At 39.2% G+C, this 18,584-nt stretch overlaps 2 protein-coding genes across 5 annotated transcripts in view; one reads left to right on the forward strand and one right to left on the reverse strand.

Annotated features, from left to right (window-relative positions):
- Positions 1-6,133, reverse strand: part of LOC311059930 (poly(ADP-ribose) glycohydrolase) — a 40,666-nt gene extending 34,533 nt beyond the window's left edge. Inside the window, exons 1-9 of one of the 3 annotated variants that reach the window (XM_084078052.1) lie at positions 6,115-6,133; positions 5,665-5,816; positions 5,164-5,238; positions 4,634-4,722; positions 4,129-4,478; positions 3,269-3,730; positions 2,285-2,407; positions 1,276-1,362; positions 870-944 (exon numbers count right to left, since the gene is read on the reverse strand). In XM_084078052.1, coding sequence (XP_083934178.1) covers positions 870-944; positions 1,276-1,362; positions 2,285-2,407; positions 3,269-3,730; positions 4,129-4,478; positions 4,634-4,722; positions 5,164-5,238; positions 5,665-5,669 — 1,266 coding nt within the window. In that variant the 5' untranslated portion in view covers positions 5,670-5,816; positions 6,115-6,133. Of the gene's footprint in view, positions 1-869; positions 945-1,275; positions 1,363-2,284; positions 2,408-3,268; positions 3,731-4,128; positions 4,479-4,633; positions 4,723-5,163; positions 5,582-5,664; positions 5,817-6,114 lie in introns of those variants that run through there. The other 2 variants (XM_084078053.1, XM_084078051.1) reach the window with 2 other exon arrangements.
- A 481-nt stretch (positions 6,134-6,614) lies between these two features.
- adam9b (ADAM metallopeptidase domain 9b) lies at positions 6,615-18,275 on the forward strand. Of its 2 annotated transcripts, none has more exons than XM_084077938.1 (22): positions 6,615-6,773; positions 7,496-7,593; positions 7,740-7,816; positions 7,921-7,999; positions 8,167-8,243; positions 9,469-9,661; positions 9,796-9,858; positions 10,187-10,258; positions 10,387-10,556; positions 10,765-10,855; positions 11,456-11,586; positions 12,579-12,750; positions 13,221-13,325; positions 13,489-13,684; positions 14,620-14,728; positions 14,986-15,166; positions 15,882-15,968; positions 16,072-16,177; positions 16,546-16,678; positions 16,825-16,918; positions 17,570-17,604; positions 17,741-18,275. In XM_084077938.1, the coding sequence occupies exons 1-22, from the start codon at positions 6,704-6,706 to the stop codon at positions 17,910-17,912; spliced, it is 2,511 nt and encodes an 836-aa protein (XP_083934064.1). In that variant the 5' UTR covers positions 6,615-6,703; the 3' UTR covers positions 17,913-18,275. The 2 variants fall into 2 exon arrangements, with proteins under 2 accessions (XP_083934064.1, XP_083934065.1); XM_084077939.1 differs by having other exon boundaries at positions 16,831-16,918.
- Positions 18,276-18,584: the final 309 nt, after the last annotated feature.

The following is an 18,584-nucleotide window of genomic DNA, read 5'->3' on the forward strand; positions in this document are numbered from 1 at the left end:
TTGGCATCCCTATTTTGGGCATATCATTATGGGCAATTATTTCTTTATTTTCTAATGAAGATATTAAGATTTTAAATTGTTTTGTTCAAGATTTCACCAATTTCCCAAATAGAGAAAATAGCAGCAGCTAACATATTGCAATCCATTGTGAGCTTGTGGATCCGTTATGTTCGCTATTCGCCGTATGTCAAAGTATTTAGTGCTTAAAGTGTTTAAGCATGTTTGACTTGGAACTTATGTATCACATTCTAGATAAGTCTTTATAACTTCTCTTGGCAGCAGCCGTGGCAAAGCTGCAGACTGGAACCTATCAAGCCTGCTTCCGAATATAAATGTATGATATTGATTGATTCACATTTCCTTTAACACATATGCCAATCTGAATCTAATCCAGTGTCCAATCAGGCATCCATATCACTATGGCTGCCACAAGTTGCAGCAGACAACAGTATCACTGGCTAATGAGCCATCTGTACACTGTCTTTGAACCAAGCGCTGTGAGAGGCACTAACATTGGTTTATGATACCTTCTGCTGGGCAATCTAAGTGCCATGATTGGATACCTAATGTTTCATTAGTCTGGACGACATCCTTAAACCTCATCATGTGTGTTTGTGTGTGTGTGTGTGTGTGTGTGTGTGTGTGTGTGTGTGTGTGTGTGTGTGTGTGTGTGTGTGTGTGTGTGTGTGTGTGTGTGTGTGTGTGTGTGTGTGTGTGTGTGTGTGTGTGTGTGTGTGTGCATGTTTGCCGTAATTAAATCATTCTTCCCCAGATGGAAATTCAACCAGCGATTGCTGCTCCATTTCTAGGTTAATTAAATAAAAATAAAAAATAGATATGCTGTATATACATGTATATCTGGTGCTCACCTTATTGCAGTACAAATGCAATGCTGTGAAGTCCCACCTCTGGGCATTTCCAGCATTGTATTTCAATATTGAGTTCTGTAAGAAACAACAATTTAGTTTATAAATATATTGCCATTTGCTATCAAATGTATAATGCACATGAGTCATTCTTTTTCAGTTGAATTATAATATTTCTCTATAGTAAGAAAAACAGTTATAGTTTGGGAATATCTGAATTCTCAAATAAAAAAGGGGGGTCATCTTTCCTCATATAGTTTCTGGGACTGTGGTGCCACCTTGTGGCTGCATCTTGCTACAACAGGCAATTGTCACAGTTCTCCTCATAGTACAATTAATTCAAATAAAGGTAAGTTAACACTGAAGTAATTACATGTTAATGTATGATTATGACATTGGTGAAACATACCTTCACATCTTGTGAGCTTGCAAATTCCTCTGTCAAAGTTTCCTGGATCAGTTCCCATCTGCTCTGACTTTGCTTGTCTCTCGTTTCCTGTAAAAGCACCATCATCAATGTCTGCGTTTACATTAAAATAAAAAGGTAATCCTTTACCTTAACCAGACACTCATAATACATTCCATAATCTGGTAGTTACTTACTTATGACAAATCTCCTCAAGTTCACAATGAGTCTATAATCAGGCTATATATAACAAATCTCTTTCTTCTATATATAAAGCTGTTTTGATGTATTCATTAGATGAATGCCTACTGAATGATGTCGTAGCATGTATGGCACAATTATAACATTTTAGCACACTGAAGGACACACCTACATATTTGGCTGCACTCAGTCTTATGCCTGATTTATATACTGTACTCGGTTGCGCGCCACGTGCACTTCGACTTGTTGTGCACTTGTAGATCTACTATTTTTTGTGTGCGACACCGGCGGGCAATTAAGTATATATAAATCACCCTCTTCAGCTTGGTGTTAAGGTTTTGAATACATAATAAAACATACATCATGAATACATCACAAGCAGCCAGTTATGAATATGTCGTAACAGTTTAAAAATACCTGTTACAGATAGATAATGGCCTGATTATAGGACTATTATGAAATATTTATTAATGTGAATAGAGGGGTTGTAGATAGGTAAGGCTTGATTATGAATGTCTTATGAATGAGTGTCAAGTTCATGTAAAGAGGCACTCTGTTTCTTTCTACTCTGTGACACAACGTGACATTTTGCAGTGATGATAGAGAGAGCCAAACATTTGGCACACATGTTCGGCATAAGCGCTTCTCAAAAGGAGGACACAGACACATTTTAGGCCTATCCAGGTACGAGGGGAACTTGTTCCTATTTAATTGTTACACTTCGACATGGAGGCCAGGCCATAGAATTATATTATGATTATTAGGTGGGCTACTATCCTTTCAATGTTAGTGTCATTAGAACATAACGTACCTCATTTAACACTGCAAACAAGTTCTCGAGTGAACAGGGCATCTTCACATGAACGTCATCCCAGGTATCCTGGAACACGCTGGGATATGGAACTGGAACTTTGCCATTTTGAAGAAGGTCTGTCTATCAAGTGTGAATACGCCATACAAAAATAAAACAAACAGCACAAGTAGCGTTGTTATTATCATTATTATGTATGAAGTATGAGAATAAAGCACACATTTCTGAATGTGACATGCCATCAGATTGAGGGGGTACTATGCAGCATTGATGGAACTGAAGGATGTATGTGAGTGTTTACAAGCTGCTCTTCAACTCGCAGAGTAAGTTATCTCTTCGTTATTGTGCATAATATCTGATAATATTGCAAATATTGCAATTTTATTCATTAAAACTTGGTATCTTTAGATTCACAAATCTTCCACATCTTTTCTGATAATGTGGTCCAAATGCTACAATTCCTAAAAGTGAAGGTATCATCCTTGCCTGCAACAGTACTATAAAATGAAAGGACATTTTTGTACTACCTGTTCATATTATAGGACAAAGTCTTGACAAATACCTCTCTCTATACCCGTAATTTCAAATACACAATATCTATTGGTGAATTTAAAGAGATCGTGAGAGCTACTGAAAAAGATACAATTCGATCAATCTAATTGAGTTACTGACTGAATCCCATTCATACTGGTTTTAAAAAGGGACGATGCCGTCTGGCCCTGACTGCTACAAACAGATTAGGAATTTACCATTGGGGGCAATTATTGTGTAAATACTCAACCCTTTAATACCCTTTAAATATGTTTTTCTCAAAACCATTAACATACAGCAGTCTTTTAGAATGTACGTTATTTGGGGGGGGGGGGTCATTTCATTTTTCTTTGAGGACTTGGCGGGCCGGATTGAGATGGTCAAAGGGCCAAGTCCGGCCCCCAGGCCCTATGTTCCCCATGTGTGCCATAAGGAGTAGAAAAGTGTTCAAACCCTTATCATGACTGTGTGCCGGCCAGGAGAGTCCCTCAACCGAGGTAGGGGTTGGCCACACTCCGGCATTCTTCTAAGCTCACTGACGGGGGTTCCCAGCCATGTGGCGTTTGGCCGGTCGTCAGAGTCAGAAGGACTTCCCACACCTCCACCACCTCCTCGTTCCTCTGGAGAGTCCTCTCGACCGCCGCGTCTGCCAGCAGTCGAGGAGGAGGAAGAGGCGCCTGGAAAGAAGTCTGTTATTTTGCGTTTGCCAGGGCCCTGCTTTGATTCCCCTGCTGCACCACTCCTTTCCTCCGGCTTTTGCCAGGGCGGTGTGTTGTATGGCTGACTGTCCCCTGGAGTGTCCTCGGAGGAGGATGGCGATACCCAGTCGTCCTGCTCGTGGTCGTGTGGTGACGTTGGCGTTAGAGGCAGGGTATCTTCGTCCAGGTTAAAGACATCAGGCTCTTCGGAGCAGGGCTGTGTCACGATTACAAAATGTTAAGTTGACGATTAATTGTCACATATAATAATTGCGATTAACGATTTCATTGTGTTTTTGGCGTTGAACATTGGAACACAATTTTTATTTACGTTTGGTTTTTAATCTTCATAATCACCAATAGCACAGGGCAGATATGACAAATAACTTACTGACACATTTATATTCATTCTATACTTTTTTTAAAATGCGGAAATAGCTGATTTACAAGCTTTTGTAAGCTTGTAGATCTGCTATTTCTGCTATTTTTGGAAAATGTTTGAAAATGTATGAAAACATTTTTACATGGAAACAAGTATGACGATTATGCAAAATGTTTGCCATTATCTCAAATAATTGCGATTAGGGGATTATGTAATAATTGTGCCAGGCCTACTTCAGAGACGTGGCTCTCTGTGTCCGGACAACGTGCTGCTGAGGTGCTTTCAGAGCCGCCTGCGTCGGTCATCATCTCTGCTTCTTCGTTTGAATCGCTGCACGCTTCGACGGTGCTTAAAAGTGTTGTGGGTTTCAGCAGCCAGCTTTGAATTGTACTCTTGAACTTCTGTTGCTGACTGGGGCCCAGTCTGTGTTGTGAAACCTTAGTCGTTCGAACTCCACGCAGTCCTGCTTGTCCACTCTTTGACTTCTTATCCATTTCTGCCAGTCCTTTGTTGTTCGCTCTCCTTTCTTGATCCACTGTCTCGTTATCTGTGCATGGAGTACATAAACGCAGATGTGATTTTGCTGTGAAAAAAAGGACATACGGCATGTATATATTTTTTCTTTAATAAAAATAAAATAAAAATACATACGACGAAAAATAAATCTAGCATTTTAAGTAGGTTGGGCACATCAGAGTTGACACTACTGTATGTTACTGAGCTGGATAGCTATGTTACCTGTGAGAGAAGTTGGTAGAGATCTCTGGGTACCCAATTCAAACTTTCGTCTCTTTGCAAGTGGCTCAAAGTCTGTGAATGCAGTCATTCTGCAAATGGGGAACAGTTCATGAGGGAAATTATACCATATAATTGGGATTCAAGTAAAGTGTACATGATTAGAACATGCTTAAACATTCCACAATTAAGGTCTAATATTTCTACAATTGCTACAAATTGCTACAAAAGCTGTACATCCAGTCATTTTGTGGCATAAACAATCTGTTGAATGATAAGATTACGTCTGATTATGATGCACTGTGCATGTTTACATCATGTAAACTTTACATTACTTAAGACCATTTTTCAAGTATTAAATGTTTTAACATTTTGGCCAAAATAGCCAATTTTACATCGAGGTGCTCAGATCTCCCTATAAGTGCCCACCTATTCTGTATCCACTTAACCCAGGCAAGGAAGGGTAGAATTATGAGTTAAGGTTTATACTACTAACTATTATATGAAATGACTGAATAATACTCAATACTCACAATACAACAGGACTTGACACCACCAGTGAGCAGAACCTCAGAAGTGGTTTCTTCAACAGCTGGATGAGTCCCAGACTGTTTAAAGCCATACATACAAAGCAGTTGTTGGACAGGTGGATAACGTTATCTAGATACTTTCACTATAGTGTAGAAGATAAGCTAAAAGTGCTGACTAATGTTCAATACGTTATAGTTACTGTAGCAGTTATTGTTGTACATTTAAATGTCCTTCACAGACTGCTGTCAGTTTAACTTTACATTAGACAGCAATTAGCTGGCGATAAGCTAACGAGTGTAATGTTGTTAAATGAACATATTCGACAATACGTTGAGCCTAAAACAGCAGTATTTTAAGTTCTGTTTAGGAGGTTTCAGTCAGAACGATGAAGGGATTCCTCAGAAACAAAACAAACCAACACAACAGACACCGTCACCGGGTGCATGAATGACGTAATTTCCGGGTGTGTGTCAAGGAAGCTTTTGTAAGGAAAGGCCACTCACGTCATTTTCTCTATCCAGCAATTCCAACCGGAATATTCGTCGCACTGGCGTGATGGCGCATCCCCGGTGTCCAGAAAGTCTCTTCCTTAAATAAGGCTCCTTGGTGTGTTCAACGTAGGGCGAAGTATCGCGATGTTTTCTCATCCCTCTCCCTAAAGGAAAAAGGACAGATATAATTTAAAAATATTAATAATAGTAATATTTGTGTCCTCTGGTAACAATAAACCTACTATCCTGATAGTCAGTCATGTAGATATTCTATTTTTGGGAACAAATGAACAATACATTTGGGAGGATAGACAAGTACATTATATACATAAAAAAAAATCGATTAGAATTTGATTAAAATACCAGCTTGTCAATCAAATTTAGATGTATGTTGACACATTTTTGTGAATGGAAAATTATGTTGCCAGACTAGTCAAATTAAGTATAATATACTCGATCTACCTGTTTGGCCACATCCTATGTGGCTCACCTGAGCTGTGAAAAAAACAAAGAGAAAGAGAAAAAAAGAAAGGAAGAAAAGAGGCAGGTACAGCGTTGCCATGACGGCTTATTATAAGCGACTTTGGGCTTATTTTTATGTAAAGTTGCTTGTCAGAATTGGTACTAGTTGCAGGTTGCGGTTTGTTATGGTTTCTAACGTTTACTTGCTTACTTCCACAAATGTTTTTATTATGTTTTAAACCAGTGGTTCTCAAATATTTCATAAACGTTTTGTGCCACAGGCCAGGGAGGAGCATTTGTGTTATTGTTAGAATGTTTCAAAAACAATTCCAAATATTCCACATTTTATTTTGAGTTTTTGAAAATAGCAGATCTACAAGCTCACAACGTGTGCCGTTGTGAGCTAGGAGGTTAAAAGTGCTCATATTGTTTTCCTAGACCTGGTTGCTTATTTCTCTCCAAAATATGGCAACGCTGGGCAGGTACCAGGTAGCCAGTAGCCACATATATTTGTCTCCTACAGGTACATCCTGCTTCTTAACGGTCGTGGGCGGCTGATGTCCATTAAATGGACACATAAACAAGGATCATGGTGAAAACACACTTTATATTCACTGCTGTCTGTTTGCTTTGCTCCATAGCAACAGGTTACAATCAAGGTGAGACATGTAATTGCTTTCTATGAAGGAAGGAGTGTTCATCTGAAAACGTGCTGGAAAATTACTGTTCGATTACTGTTTGTTTACGTGCGAAACCATGGTGAACTCAAAGCTGTTTTTTACATCATGTTTTGGTGCGAATTGGCTCACATAATACATTTTGTACTTTGTTGTGTTTTGAAACGATCAAAAAGCTTCACTCACATTGACAGACAATGGCAAAAAGACGCCCACTGTTAAACGTGTCCTGTCTGGTCGGTAACAGGATATGTGGGCACTAGGGACATCTGGGCACCTCGATGTAAAATTGGCTATTTTGTCCAATATCATTTTTTTTAAATAGTTTTAAGTTATGATTAGAACATGCTTAAACATTCGACAATTAAGGTATAATATTTCTACAATTGTTACAAATGGCTACAAAACCTGTATATCCAGTCATTTTGGGGCATAAACAATAAGTTGAAAGAACTACATTTTACATCGAAGTGCCCAGATGTCCCTATAGTGCCCACCTATCCTGTATCCGTCTTGTCTGATCAACTGGTATTATCATATAGTGGATATTGATACTGGTTGATAACTGATTGTTGAGTTGTGTTCACGTTGGCTTATTGATAACATAAAAAAAACATCTAATAGCCCAAAATGAGGAGCACTATGCAGGTAGCAAATACATATATAAATGAATCAATTGCAATGTGTGTTACTTACTTTTTCAGACATTTTCAATGACAAGAAGTTTTCATCTACATTTTCCAAGCACTCAGTTGTTACACCTCAAATCATCCATAGATGGACAAGGAGTGCTTCAGAAAAGGTGTGTGTGTGTGTGTGTGTGTGTGTGTGTGTGTGTGTGTGTGTGTGTGTGTGTGTGTGTGTGTGTGTGTGTGTGTGTGTGTGTGTGTGTGTGTGTGTGGCACACAACTTACACCCTATACCTCTTTTTCATATTTATAATTTCAGACAGATGGAAAGGAGAAATTTTCATTTTCCATTAACATAAACAACAGTCAGCGCATCATCCATCTAACGAGGAACACGTATGTTATGGTTTCAAGCATTTTCTGAATGTAAATAATGGATCCTGAAATTAACCTACAGGTACATGCTTAAGCTGTATGTATGTTTTTTTTGTGTTTGTCAGGAACTTTGTATCCCCAAACTTAGTTCAGTATTCTCATGGCATAAGTGGGATCCACAAATCCATACATCCGTGGCAAGATGTAAGTAAAGAAAAGTAATACAATAGTACATTATTTTATTACAAAATTATCTAATAATGTTCTATTATTCTGTATGTTTGAATTATTTGTCTCAAACTATCCAAATCAATATTTATTTATCTACCTAAAATCTGATACCTACATATTTTTTTTATTTTTTTGCCCAGGAGCATTGCTTTTATCATGGAGAAGTGGAAGGATATGAGAGCTCACTTGTAGCTCTTAGTGCATGCACTGGCCTGAGGTTTGTCATTCTAATTCTTTTGAAGGGTTGAGCAAAGCCTAGCCTCGGGTACCCATGCGTTGTTAAGCAGAGCCTCACCCTACAAAGCCGGCCCTACTACATTGACTGTCTCACATGAGTTATTTGCTTCATTTGGAAAATGTCATGACTTGTTTGGAAGATACTATATGTACCGGTACTTTCTGGGCATGTATAAAGGCCCTGCCCAGATCCTTACCCTAACAACAAACCCATGAACTAGTCTATAGCAACGGCAACAATATCAACACTTTTGTGCTGAATGTTTTGTTATTTGTTTTGTAGTCGGATGAGTGGGACAATAGAGCCTTTGAACTTGGAACAGTGCCTAACCGTAACGTCACCAAAAAACATTCTTAACATTGCCTAATCTTAAAGCATGCCCAACAGGTCCATTTAGACCAGAGTGTTTTCAAACTCTTAACAATGAAATCGGACTAAATCCTGGGCCAGATTAGACTTGATGAAAATATATCTGTGGTCTTTTGTATAACAAAATGTACGCAGTCATGTGTTCGTATGCACTGTGAAGTGGTGCCATCGATAGGCCTTATGAATATTGATAATTGCTTTTTTATTATTCATCAATATTCAGATAGGATGTTAGATCCTATGTCTGCAGTTACCTGGCTAACTGAGTGACCCTGCTTGGTGTAATATCACTTCTATTTTTTGGTAAATGTGTCTGAATTTTAGATATTGCATACAAAGCCAAAGTTGACATTAATTGCGCTTTTCCATGGGTGTGTTTTGCAGTGCCCTTTATGCAATCTAATTTGAGTGGATTTTTTTTCTGGCTTGTGGCGTAAACCATTAGAAATCAAAACATTTAGATTTTAATCACTTTAGCGATTATGTTATACTTTAGCTATTCAAAAATTGCAGATATACAAGCTCATAGCACGTCACTTCGTGTCGCGCTAAGAGCTTTTAGATCTGCTATTTTTGAAAAATCTTTCTTTAAAGCTAACATTTTTAACTAAAATCTTTGCTTCTGGGGGTCCCTGGAACAAAACATTTTGAGATGGGGGTTGGTGGCCAAATACATAACCATTTTGGGGGTCCTAGACTAGATTCACTGATATATAGCAACATACGTTTTTCAGAAAACTGTAAGGATTTAGAAGGCATTTGTAGAAACGGCCTCATGTCTTAATGGGTTAATTTAGCATTTCATTGGATTTTCAAATAACTTGCTTCTCTGCAGGGGTGTGATCCTCCTTGGTGATAAGAGCTATGGACTTGAACCAGTCCCTGAGTCTCAGAACAACGAACACCTTCTGTACCGCCTCAAGGACATTGAGTCAGAACCCTTCGTCTGTGGCGTAGCCAGCGGCACACCATTAACAGAGAAACATTCACCGTTTGAGCCTGGACAATCGCTGACCTCACTCCTACGGGTTAGGGTGCACTTCATACTACAGTCACCTGAACAGACATTTACATGCAGCTTGTATATAGCACTGGGAAATTGCTGAGGTTTTAACTGATCGATTTAACTTTTCATTTCTATTTTTGTATCCTCTTTCAACAGAAAAAACGTAATTTGCCACAGACCAGTTATGTGGAGTTGGTGCTTGTCGTGGATAATCAGAGGGTGAGAGGGTTTTATTTTCTTAACCACTTTCAACCTGGTGTCCATATTTTGGGCATGTCATTATATGGAAAAAAAACACATCCGCATTGTGAGCTTGTAGATTTGCTCTTTTCACTATCCATAGTATGATGAATTATCTGGGGCTTAAGTGGGTAAAAGATAACAAAATACAATATGTGTATTTTTGATTGATGGGTTGTTTACTTTACCTCTGTTTTCTGAGAAATTCACCAGCTACATTGCCCGAAATATGACCAACGTCTCATAAGCTTCAGGCCACTGTCAAGGCATCCATATTTCCATCTCATCAGTGTTTTTGTATTCCTAGTATGTATATAAGAAAGGAAATGAGACGGCAGTACGAGAAGAGATGGTGGAAATGGCCAATCTACTTGATGTGGTGAGAGTTTAAATACATTTTCAAATAAATTAATCTTCTCCTTAATTACAGTTGTGTAGGTAAAATTCCCAATGACACCGTTGTCTTATGTCTACCTTTTATTGTTCATTAAATATTGTTCATTCTAGTATTACAAGCGGCTGAATATCAGAGTGATGCTGGTGGGCCTGGAGGTTTTTAAGGACTCCAACCCCTTTGATGTGGACGGGTCTGCAGGAGAGGTGGTATCCAGTTTTGTGAAATGGAGGAAAACCAGTCTGCTGCCACGGATTAAACATGATATTGGTCAACTCATTGTGTAAGTGCTCCATTGTTTGGTGAAAACGGTGCTATTTAATTTATAGTGTTGGACTCAACAACTGTGACAGTATCGTCGATTATATAATATTAAACAAAAGAGACTTCTGTCAAAGCAAAAGTGATCTGTTGTTTGAAATGTCATTTGATCTTTGTGGCCTTTGTCTTGTAATACTTTCAGTTTTCCCAACTTTTATTTTGTTTCCCAGCGGGCGCACAGAGCCCTATGATGGAGGGGTGCTGGGTATGGCCTATGTGGGCACCGTGTGCTCTGTGGCTACGTCCGGAGGGATCAACGTGGTAAAGTTCAACTTCCCTTTTAACTTCTTAGCACCATCTGACACTGTGGTGCTGTGATCTTTTTGTTTGGAAGCTGATACAGTCTATATTATTTATGAAGAGCTCTGTTAGACGTGTGGGTTATTTATTCTCACTGAACCTGAATAACACAGGATTCAAACAGATTAGACTGACACAACATCAGTCGGATCAAAACACTAACACTTTAGATGTTTTATCATGTATATATTTAAATGCTTCAGTTTAGTTTATATGCTTGCTGGCTAAGACTTGATAATGGCATGACAATGCTAGAAAGGAATTCAGAATGTGAGCCTGTTTTGTTTGTATTGGGTGTGTGCCATCAATACTGTACATGTTATTGTCTATTCATAGCTAAACTATTTTTCCATTACTGGCATTTTCTCTAAGTCTTAAAAATGTTTCCAAACTTACCTGAATAAATATTAGTAAATGTTAGCTAAACATCATTGAGACATAACATTTTTGTTCATAAATCAGTATTTTCTCCAGGGGCTATCTATTTTCAGCTACACTTTTCAAATTAATCTGCTTTTTAAAATGCATTATTTATTTATTTATTTATTGTCTTCACTACAGTTCAGTGGCGACAATCTAGTCTACATCTCTACGGTGGTGGCTCATGAAATGGGCCATGTCCTGGGCATGAACCATGATAGTGACGGCTGTAACTGTAATGGGTCGGCCTGTATCATGGCACCTGCTGCAAGGTATGAATTTAGCACAACTCAGTCATTAGTAACTCTGTTTACCGGTTGCACGGCTCAGAGGAGTTCATAAACATCTGAAGAATGCCAGCACTCACGGAAGTGTCCTTCAAGTACCGTACTTTCTTATTCAGATAGGCATGTTCAACACCTACAGTATATGAATTAAAAAAGGGCCTGAAGGACAGTTCCGGGAGTGCGGTACAAAGGGATTACAGCTGTCAAATTCCACAGTAATCTGTCAGTATTAAACTGTATAAACAATACAAATGCAAACAAGATTTTACAGCTTGATCGATACATTTTATAAAGAAAATGGATATCTGCAATTTATCTTTGAAATGAGGATTACGTATAATTAACTACTTTAACCCTGGGTTCCCTATTTTGCAAGATTTTCTATTTTTGAAAATGTTTATTAATGAACAATACATATCAAATATCACATATCAAAGATGCTAATTTACACCTGCAGTCCCCACAAAAAAACATAAAAACAAGCAGACAATAGATCCCATTACACATGGAAAACAAAGCATTAATACAAAAGTATGCAAAGTAATGCAAAGTAAATCTATTTAAGGCTAAAGGTTGTTACACACCGGGGCGATTTTTTCGTGCGAATAATGCGTTTTTTTTTAAAACCTTATAAAGTCAATGGCTCCGTACATGGAGCGAAAAAGCGAAGCGAAAAAGCGTCTTTTAATTATTCGGAACGAGTCCGAATTTTGCGTATATTCGCTTTTTTCGCCGGTGTGTAAGGACCTTAAGACTTAAACCCATTTTTACTTGGCTCATATGTTATTGCACTAAGAAAATGGCAGCGTTTTACAGGGCAATATATATTTGTATAATAAAGGGAGTTGTGTATAAAGTGCATGTATTTAGGCATTAGTTAATGTTCTGTTTAGGGTTTGATTACTGTACTGTATATACAGTGGCCGGCTGGTTTGTTTGTGCTCAGAGATGATGATGTGTCATGTTTTCCCCCGTAGTGGATCCACCAGCTTCAGTGTCTGCAGCGGCCGTGACTTTGCGAAGCTGATCCTTCGTGGCGGCGGGGTGTGTCTGAGAAATCAGCCTACGGGGTCAGACATAGTGGGCATTGCTAAATGTGGCAATGGGCTTCTGGAGAGAGGAGAGCAGTGTGACTGCGGAACACCGGAGGTAAAGTACCTCTCAGAGGATATCACAACAACAACACACTAGGACACTAGATTTACTGAATGAATATGGATGTTACACAGAGAAGGGATTTTTCATAGTTCATAAGCTCTGTTGCTTAGAGTTCAGCAATGCAATCAGTTCAGTTTAACTCCTGCCTCTGCGAATGACTGGCTATGGGAAGCCAATTCATTCGAATGAATAGTAAGTTGCCCTTTACTTTATTTCTGATAATCAGAAATAACAAGTGTATGCAACTGTCCCTTACGGGTACCCAGCCTGCCCCAGGAACAATTGACCTGCCCCTCTACAGCTAACACTAAACACTGGCCAGGACCAGACAATATGATCATTTATTCATAAAAAGGTCATTTATATGAGAACATTTTTGGAGCTTGCTTTGTCTGCATGTTTTGGTGATGTGATATGACGTGCACTCATTTCAGTACTTTCTTTGCTACTCTGACCCGCAGGAGTGCAAAGCCAGCCAAGATGATAAATGCTGCGATGCGTCCACCTGCAAATTCACCCCGGGGTCTGTCTGTGCGGGTGTGGGAGAATGCTGCAATGGCTGTCAGGTCAGTCAATTTTTGTCGAGCCATGTCTTGCCTTTAGGCATAACATGCGTTGCTTACAACTTTATTGAATACAGAGAATTGATACATTTGGAAAGAAATACCTCCTCGCCTCTGTAATAAAGATGGCTCTTGTAACACGGTTGAATGTCATGCTATGTTTCAGTTCACAGTTGCGGGAACACAATGCAGGGACTCGGTCAACACATGTGACCTGCCAGAGTATTGTAATGGCCAGACCGGATTTTGCCCCGAAGACTTTTACATCATGGATGGCCTAACCTGTGAAAACAACGCAGCATACTGTTATGAGGGCCGCTGTCAGACATATGACTATCAGTGTCAATTTCTTTTTGAACCAGGTACGTTTGACAGACTGATGCACACTTCAGGATTCACAGATAATTAACCACATGAACCCTAGTGTCCCTATTCTGGGCATGCTCGCTACGTGTTGCAAATGTAACTCGTTAAAGGCATTATCATTATCAGTGGTCATTTGAAGAGGCTTGTGTTTCAATTCCAAAAGTACTCAGACTCTGTCAAGAGACCCATGTATGAAACACAGCCCCGTGTGAAGTTCTGAATGAGTTGTCAGATTTCAGAGCTTTACAGCAAAAGCAATGAAGTGTTTTTACCTTTTGCATCTACGTATCTTTGTGAGAGTAGTTTTGTCCACACTGACATACCTGAAGAACAGGGCTAGGCTGGAGTCAGATAATGATATGAGCCTGTCCACCATTTATATAGCCAAACATAGACAGGCTGTGCGCAATTTACCACACCCAGAAATCACACCAACGGGTAAGAAAACACCTGATGCCCACATCCCCACCCAGTGGACACAGTGGTTCTCATGTTGGTTCTCAGTCAAGATGGTCCCTGTGTCACACAACCGGTTGAAAACCCCTGCCTTAAACAATGCACTAGCTGTTTCTCTATCTAGAGACCTTGAACCATGAAAGAGGTCCTGTTCTATGAAAGAGCTTTGGCTTTCTCTGTTCAAAGTATGGTTGTCTAGCCTCCAGATATATTTTTCCTTCATCCCTCATTTTAATGAACCAAATGTCATCCAAGTGCAACATTCAGACATATTACATAGGTACATGTAGACCTAAGACAAATCCTGTTCTAAATGGCTTGCCCCAAATGTTTGTTGGACAGCCTAACTGTGGTTAATGTGCTCGAACTCCTGGAGTATGCGTCAGCCCCAAGTCTACAGGAAGTACAATGGCATTTTGATCATTCTTTTCTCCTTTTTACCATATTTTACTTTACATATTACTGTTTTGGGCAGGTGCGACAAAGGCAGCAGATATTTGTTTCCAGCATGCAAATGTAATGGGAGACAAGTATGGAAACTGTGGAATAACTGGTCAAGGAACATATATAAAATGCACTGGAGAGTAAGTATTCTGCTCGTTTGTTGTTGCTTTTTGTCAGTGTGTGTGTGTGGGGGGGGGGGGATGTATTAATTTGTCATTAACTGCACACTGTACCCACCCAGGCCGATCCATTTCAGACTGAACGCTAATTTAGAATGTTCGAGCAAATGGATAGGATAAATCCCTTTCAAAATGCCTCTTTTTGTGATTGTTGCATTATATTCAATACTGTCCGTGGTGTAACAAAGTTATTTATTCTCCTCAATGGCCCACTGCAGAGATGCCATGTGTGGGAAGGTCCAGTGTACTAATGTGGACGTCAACGAACCGCCTCCTGGTGCCAGTGTCAGCAACACGATTATTGCCGGCGAGAAATGTGTGAACGCAGACTTCAACCTTGGCACTGATACTCTGGATCCTGCCTACGTTAATCATGGCAGCCCCTGTGCAAAGGGAAAGGTAGGTGGTAGATCACCCTGTGGCATGTACAGTAAGTGAGGGGTCTGGGTCCAGGCCCCCCCTGCTCATACTTTACACTGTGCTGGATAGAGAAGTACCGATACCCATAACTTGCGATACCCAGTACCGATCCGATACAAGTGTGTAATTTAAACAAATCTAGGACGTTGGTTCTCAAAATGGGGTCCAGGGACTATTTGGGTTTCTTGGGGTTCCAAATGGGCCCTTACAGATCTGTAACTCTGAGAGTGTACAAATGGAATTGTTAAAGTGGAGCTACAAGTTAGTAAAATAATAATGTAAATGGTACAGTAAGTTTATAAAACAGCATTCCAAATATGACTGTAAATGAAATCATGTGATAAATGACTTGGTATCGGATTAGCACAGACTGGCAATACTCTCTGATACCAGCATTTTAAGCAGCTTTACCGATACTGGTATCAGAACAACTAGTGCTGGATATTGTTTCAGTATTTAAGTTCCTCAATGACATCCACACACAAACACACTCACTCAGTGGTTTAAAGGTTTGAGGAACTGTTTTCATACAAGAACAATTGGTATGCAGAAGAACAAATGTGACCTGAGAAGTTCCAGGGTGTGCCTGTCTTTAAAGTAAAGTTCCTGCTGTGAAATTATTATAATGACTTCCTCTGTGACAGTGTTCAAAGTGTTCCATTGCATCACCAAGACATTATTTTGTTTCTTTCAGACTTGCATGGACTTTAGTTGCGTGAATGCCTCTTTACTGCGGGCCGACTTTCCCTGTGATGCCGGAAGTACCTGCCATGGCCGTGGGGTACAGCAGAAATGTCTTTACAAGCATATCCTATGGTCAATGCAGATAGTGATACATTTCTATAATGTTCAAATCTCACATGGTGGTTGTGTGTTGTCCTTAGGTGTGTAACAACCAGGGTCACTGCCACTGTGATGACGGATGGGCGCCACCCAGCTGTGATATCCAAGGAAGAGGTGGCAGTATAGATAGTGGTCCAGCTCAAATAGGTGTGTTTTGATCACTTTCTTCCATTTGATTTTCCAGCTTCATTAATTAATGTTGGTTGTTATATATCACAGATTTATTGAGATGTTAGACATGTAATAATCACAGCACTTAAAATAGCTGTGGCAACATTGCAGGCAGTGGAAGAAGAAAACAAACCTTGATTTATTTGCATTTAAAGACTGTGCGGGACCTTTTTCTTCCACGTTTATCGGCCCTGTTTGGTCTCCTTTGATGCACCTGTTGTATTATGTAGGTGTGCAAAAGTCTTGCTTGCCAACATTGCAGGCAGTGAAATTTGTGTTAGAGCTGCTCCACAGTGTAAGGCAAGGCATACTATAATGTTAACTTCGAACCTCTTGTACTCCAGATCACTCTCTTAGGAATGGCCTGCTGATCTTCTTTCTGTTGATTGTCCCCGTCCTGGTTCTCATCATATTGATACTACTGTATGTCTTCAGGAGAGATTCTCTGAACCCTTGCCTTAAATCCAGGCGTCACAGGTGAACTTTGAACTCCATTATGCAACTTTAATCGTGAAAAATATTTTGTTATACATTTGGTTGTTTTAGCAGTCAAGTAACTATGTATTTACTGTATTTAATCATTGTATGCATATCAAACTATCTTGTACATTGTTTTTATGTAGGTCAAGTACCGGTAATACCCGAAATGGTCAAGCAAATGGAAATGTTCAGGCCAGTCCAATGACACAGCCACCAATACAAGTTCCTCCTGCTAAGGTACCGTAAACCAGTGGTTCTCAACCTTTTTAGCTCAAGACCCAAAAGATAAATTAGACATTTGCCCGGGACCCAAACTAGTGAAAATAGCCGATTTTCTATTTTCACTACTATTTTATTTATGGAAATTATTTTATTTTATTAATGAATTACTTTTGAAAAATGTTGGAATTGTTGTTGATGAAAAGTTGTGATTTATTTTCTTTAAATTTTTGAAAATAATATATGCATATATTTTTTAAATGTAAGAAACAAAGAAAATGTTTATATTTATTCGCGACCCATAAAATGTGGTCCACGACCCAAAGATGGGTCCCGATCCACTGGCAACAACAACAACAATGTCTTTTGCCAGCAACATACAAGCCAGGGGTTTTTCCCATGAAGGTGTTTCCTTCATGGGTTGATGTAATGGAAAATGGAACCAGGAACTTTAATTAGCCAACATATTTTTAACCTTTTAGAATAGATCATTCAAATGTTATTGTCACATCACAAGTTTACACCAAGTGTAAAGGAGTAGGTGAAATGATTTTGTCATGAGTAGTACAGTATATAAGCTACTTTTCTTAATGATAATTGTATCTATGTTTTCTAACACGGAAAATGTTATGTTTTTGTTTTCTTTTTTGATTTAATTGCTGACTTCAGCCTGACATTCCACTAGATTCATCTCAACATCCAGGGTAGGAACTGATGGATCATTTAAATGTTTTGTTTGATGTTACCTGTGCTGCTCTTGTGCTATCACAACAAAATCATGTACTTGCTGTGCACAAGCACAACTGTTTTATTTGTCTCAATGTCCACGCAACCTGTCAGTTTCAGGTATGGAGAACTGGATTACTGGAATGTGGAAGGCAACGCTGCTGCGACGACACACCAACCTCAACCTCCACAGCGTCCTGGCGTCCCCCCGAGACATACACACTCACCTCAACCCCCGCAGGGCCCCGGGGTCCCCAGAGCCATCCCATCCAAAGACATACCATAATGTGTGCTCGTCTGACGACATTGCTGCATTTTCTTTTAACCTCTTTTTTTTTGTTGTTGCAATTTTATGGTGAATGTATTACTCAACATTGTCTATTGAATGAGATGCATTTTTACACTGTGATATAACCTCTTGCCAGCACCTTTATAAGGCGTAGCAACATGGTGGTAGTAGGTGACGCCGTCAGGCTTATCCTTGTTCCTGGAATATGCAGTACCGGTCATGAATTTAATGTTTTATATGTTAAGGAGAATTGTTACATGCTATTGTACATTTTATGCTATTGCATATTTCTAAAATATTTTAAGACTTGATTGTTGACTTTGTGAATTGTAATTGTAATAAAACAGTATTAATTAAGGATCTAATTTGAACTATCTATTATTTATTAAGCCCTATTTTATACTATAACATAATTGAAGTCTTCAAGCTCACAGCATGTTGTATCTGAGCTTGTAGATTGGCTGCTTTTGAAAAAAGAAGAAAATTGGCTATTTTTGAAGGAGAAGAAAATCTTATATTTTTGGATATTTATGAAACATTTCGACCACAATAAAACACGCCCAAAATAGGGACGCCAGGTTGAAGGTGCATACTGTAAATGGGTCTCTTGTCCCTGTAGTACTACATCCGCTGCTGCATGGGGCAGTAATGCGTAACAGTGTATCCAAA

This window comes from Gymnoscopelus microlampas (genome assembly GCF_963454915.1).
Source record: "Gymnoscopelus microlampas genome assembly, chromosome: 14".
Lineage (NCBI taxonomy): Eukaryota > Metazoa > Chordata > Actinopteri > Myctophiformes > Myctophidae > Gymnoscopelus > Gymnoscopelus microlampas.